General features: G+C 38.9%; 1 protein-coding gene across 1 annotated transcript; it reads right to left on the bottom strand.

The window, feature by feature from the left end:
• Window positions 1–2,279: 2,279 nt before the first annotated feature.
• Window positions 2,280–3,170, bottom strand: LOC121979520 (WUSCHEL-related homeobox 11-like). The gene is made up of 3 exons (XM_042531512.1): window positions 2,642–3,170; window positions 2,378–2,556; window positions 2,280–2,294 (listed from the first exon to the last, which is right to left on the bottom strand). Exons 1-3 carry the CDS (start codon window positions 3,168–3,170, stop codon window positions 2,280–2,282), a joined length of 723 nt encoding a protein of 240 aa, XP_042387446.1.
• Window positions 3,171–5,035: the final 1,865 nt, after the last annotated feature.

Genomic DNA, 5,035 nt, shown 5'->3' with positions numbered 1-5,035 from the left:
TTTGGGACGAATCCAGAGATTCGTCCCAAAAATTTAATCATTTTTTTAAAAAATAAACAAACTTGGACGGCTTAAATACGAACCTAGAGACATCGGAATTTGATGAAATAAGTTTCTATGTGCTCATCTCATTGTCATGATCATAAATCTATCAATAAAAATATTTTTTACCTAATATATATATATATATGAAATTTTTTAATCCCAATTTGACCTAATTTGGTGTTAAAAATTCAAATCACTGAAAATAATAATTAAAAATTATGGATGATGATGTATTTATGATCAGCTCAATGATACGAATGCATAGAAACTTGTTTCATCAAATTCCGAGGTCTCTAGGTCCATATTTAAGTCTTACGTGTTTCATTTTATTTATTTAAAAATATTTTTAGGTTTGGGACGAATCCTAGATTCGTCCCAAATTTTGGGACGAATCCTAGATTCGTTCCTAAATTTGGGACGAATCCAATATTTATCCCTAAATTTGGGACAAATTATTTTTTCGTTCCAGATTTGGGGACGAATTTAGCAACGAATTATTTTTATGTTGCAAACTTGAAACGAAATTTTTTTGTTGCAAGTTTTGTTGGTTATTTGGGTCGAAATTTATTTTCGACCCTAAATTTGTTCCAATTTTGGGACGAATTTTTTTCGTTCCAAACGTTTGTCCCCAAAGTTGTATTTTTTTGTAGTGTTCTTTCTCTCTCTTTTTTTTAAAAAGTGTATATAAAAAAAATTATCACTAAAAAAATAATTGTTACTAAATTTAGTTGGCTATAAATTGATTATTATATGCATTAGTCTAAGTCACACGGTTAAAACTATTAATGACATTATTAGTTTCATCTGTCACAAAACTTGATAAATAATATATTCTATGGTATCATCACTAAATGATACAATATTGATAAAATTTTCTATCGTAATTTTTCATTATAATTATTTTTAATGACCACTATTAAATATAATTATAACTACAGTTTAATATTTTTATAGTGAATTTAAAATCATCAAAAGCAACTTATCATATATAGTGTTGTGTTATCTGCACACACCACATAGGTGATGCGTGTAGGCACCTCTCACGTGGGAAGATGCCTCTAATTATTGGAGGCGCCTCCTCACATTAGAAGCTCCCACGCGAGTTGTGTATATATATATATATATATATGTTACTTTGCACACCCTGCGTGGGCGACACACATGGATACCTCTCATGCAGGGAGGCATCTCCGTAGGTGAGAGGCACCTCTACGCATGAGAGGCTTTTACGCGCATCGCACACACGCGTTGTGCATAGTATCATATTTATATTTCAATTGTATAAATTAATAGTATTAGTGGCTAGAAGTAGAATAATGAAAAAAAATTGAAATCTCTATAAACATTTTGATGATTTTAAACTATCTAAAGTGTAGGTTATCATTAAAACAGATGAGGACTTGACGTGGAACAGAATAGCGATTATCTTGTAAGTGAAAGTCTAAAGAGAGATCGTAAAGAAAACACGACACCAGAAGTCGACAAACGGTAAAAATCATCTCTAGATTTAATTAAAATAAATTGATTCAAAACAAAGATAATCTCTAACATTATCTCAACTCAAACAAGTGTTTAAATAGATCCAAAAGCATAAAAGGTTTGAAATTTTAAAAAAAAACTAATTAACACAAATGGAAAAAACCTTAAGGGCCTTCGAAAAACCTAAAATGGCTTTTTTGGACGGTTTGAGACTAGCTAGGCTATTATCGTAGATCTCTGAGCAAGTTTTGATTCGACGCATCAAATGTTTTGTTATTCTAATACCAGGGTCAAAATTTATAACCAATCAAAGTTTTGATCCTCCCGCATCAATAACCTAAAGTGAAAGTTTCCCCTTCATTTACCATTGGACCTCATCTTGACCTATAATAATAATGTTAAGTCGAAAGCACAAAAACAAATGAGCTTGTAAAGCTCGAAAGGGTAAAATTAATGTAAGATAACCATATGTGGTACTACAAGGATGGAAGAAGACAATTTAGAGAGCAAATTAAAGGTAGCACAAATCCATTATGTCTTGTGTTCTCAAACACAATTCCATGGTGACCATGGTAATGATGATACAAAAAGACTAAGCACCGAGACAAGTCTTAGAGAGACAGAGAAAGAAACTCGAGCTAGCTAGAGTACTACTAGTTAAGCTACAGCATGCAGCTTCGGCCTGCCTGAGACCGCTGCGCATGTGCTTCGTCCTTGATGATAGTTCTTCAACTTGAAAGAGACGAATTAATTAATTAATTAGGCGATACCTGCAGCCAATTAGAGACGGTGATTCAATTTCTCTGTGGATCAGTTAGAATCGAGAATATGTTGATCTTAATTAATTAATTACCAGGAAGTAACTTTCGCCCATCTGCAAGCTCTGCAGGAGAATTCCGCACTCGTCGACGGGGAGCAGCTGGCCGGAGGAGTGGACCAACAGCAGATTTTGGCCAAACATGGCTCTCGTGTCCAAAGGCCCTCTTGGAACCTCCCATTGCACCCCGTTGATGAACACCGTTAGGTTGCTCTCTTCATGTATTGATAAGTCTGATTAGTTATGTTGCTAGCTCGAGGATTGAACGATCTGTCGTGTAGAAAAGGAGTACGTACTGACCCGGTTGGTGGTAGTTATTGGCATCGGAGGAAGAGGAGCACCAAAGAGGATTGATCGGGCCCGTCTGCTGGGGGACGTGGAAGACGTCGTCGCCGCAGCCGACGCCGACAGGGCCGCCTTCTAATTCCGCAGCGAGCCCGGAGGAGGAGGAGGAGGCGGGAGATGAGACGGAAGAAGAAGAAGAGGAGCATCGGTTGTTGATGTCGAGGTGCAGGAAACAGCTGGCGACCGATGATGGGGATGCGGAGGGTGAAGAGGCGGCGGAGGCGGCCTGGAGCTCTCGCTGGCGGCGGCGGATGCGGGAGCGGGAGCGGCGGTTCTGGAACCAGTAGAAGACGTTGGCGTCGCCGACGGCGCCGAACTTCTCGAGGAGCTTGCGGATGCGGACGGTCTCGTCCTTGGGCGGGTTCACCATCCCGCTGTTGAAAATGGACTCCAGGATGAGGATCTGCTCCGGCTTCGGGGCCCACCGGGTGCGGACGGTCGCCGCCCCAGCGATGCTGCTGTTGCTCCGGTCATCCTTGGACATGACTTGAATTGCATATGCGAACTAGTGCAACAAAACAGACCGGCCGTAAGGTAAGGGGATGAAAGGGACCGGAATTGAAGGAGGAGAAATTAATATGGAAATAACCGGCGCCGACGCCGGTGCCGGAGCACAAGGCACCCGGTGAGAAGTAGGGAAATGGACAAATTAACGCAAGGTGTAAGGCGATTGAGTGAGACTGGTGGCGATTTGTGACCGTGCGGTGTCTTATTTATAGATGACTTCGTGCAGGAATGATATTCCATGTCGCTTCCCACCATTTGCCAAAACACAATATATAATATAATAGGTTTTTTTTAAGCAAATGTGTTAATTAAGCTCACTCCAAATCTCCCTCCCAACTCATCCTCCTATTATGGTATTTATTCTAATGCAAGTAGTCATCGAAAAACTTGAAATTGTTGTGAACTATTTAAGGAGATGAATAGAAGGAAAGGGAAAGGGAAGTAGATAAATTGAAGGGTAAGGAATAAATAGAAATTTATATTCATCAGCCTAGTTTAAGAAATAGAAGGAATACATTTTTTTAATCTTATATTCGATTAATAGCACTATAGGAGTATAATAAAAGTAATGGATAAGAATAAAATTTTCATAATAGTAAAATATTTTTCCAAGTAATAGAAAGTGTTTGATTAATAGTATCCAATCAAACAGATGTATTCAATTAATTGTGTATAGTTTTTATCTAGCCATCTAAATATTCAAGTAATCAAAAATAATTTATTCAACCAAACTAAAATATGATGCAGTAGTAGATGATGTTATCAAGCCAAACTGGTAAAAAAAAAATCTAAGAAAGTAATTGTGAACGATTTTAATCCAAAAGGGTGAGAAGAACTTCATCTTATAAACAAATTCAAAAGGAAATAAAGAGTAAATTATTGATGCGGAAAGTACTAACCAATTAAATCTGTGTTTTCATATTGGTAAAGGTTTTAAATTAATGATTGTTGTGATCTAATAAGTTTATCTGAGTGTGCAAGTAAATCTCAGTTGAGACTAGACAATGAAGTCTCGGTCAAGAGAATTGGGCACTAATTCCTGGTCAAGGGGAATGAGCACTAAGTCTTAGTCATGTGGACTAGGTAGAAGACTTGGCAGATTGGGGATATCGGACGGAAGTCCTGGGGGTCATGGATAGCAGGTGGAAGTCTAGGCAGGTCGAGAATCAGAATCGGATGTCTAGCAGGAAGTCCTAAAAGTCAAGATCAGATGCTAAGCAAAAGTCCAAATAAATCTGGAGGATCAGATGTTTGGCAAAAGGTAAACTCTCCTGAGAGGAGTATGTAAAGACGCGCTCCCTGTTGAGAGAAAAGTAGGTATCGGTCTAACCTAGGGTTTCACGGAAAATCTAAAAGTCATGCGTGGACATTCGAGATTGTCAAATTAATATTGTTTCATATTATATCTTTATGTACTAACTTTGTGATGTAGAATACTCTTAAGCCTGGAAATGTTGATCCAAGGGCCTAGAAGGATCCAAGCGCCTCAAGCCAAAGGAGGCACCTCAAGCCAATCCAAGCGCCTGAAAGGTATTCAAGTGTCTCTATCACCTTGACACACAGCAGGATGAGGTGGTAGCTTATGGTTGGTCAGCACAAGCCAGATCCAAGCGCCTCAAAGGAATTGAGGCACCTAGGATGGGATAGAGTCAACTAGGAGAGCTTCGCTTAGCGCTAGCCACATTGGTGACCGAGGTGCCTCAAAGGGATTCAGGTGCCTGAACAAGGATAAGGCACAACGAGTTCGGATCCAATCAGATTTGATTAAGGTGCCTCAAAGGCATAGAGACATCTAGATCATTCTTTATAAAGGGGTTCAACCAGTAGCATGAATTATCACTT

The sequence above is a fragment of the Zingiber officinale genome, chromosome 5A (genome assembly GCF_018446385.1).
Source record: "Zingiber officinale cultivar Zhangliang chromosome 5A, Zo_v1.1, whole genome shotgun sequence".
NCBI classification, from domain to species: Eukaryota; Viridiplantae; Streptophyta; class Magnoliopsida; order Zingiberales; family Zingiberaceae; genus Zingiber; species Zingiber officinale.
The sequence above is the reverse complement of the archived record's forward strand: the minus strand, read 5'-3'. Positions and strand labels throughout refer to the sequence as shown.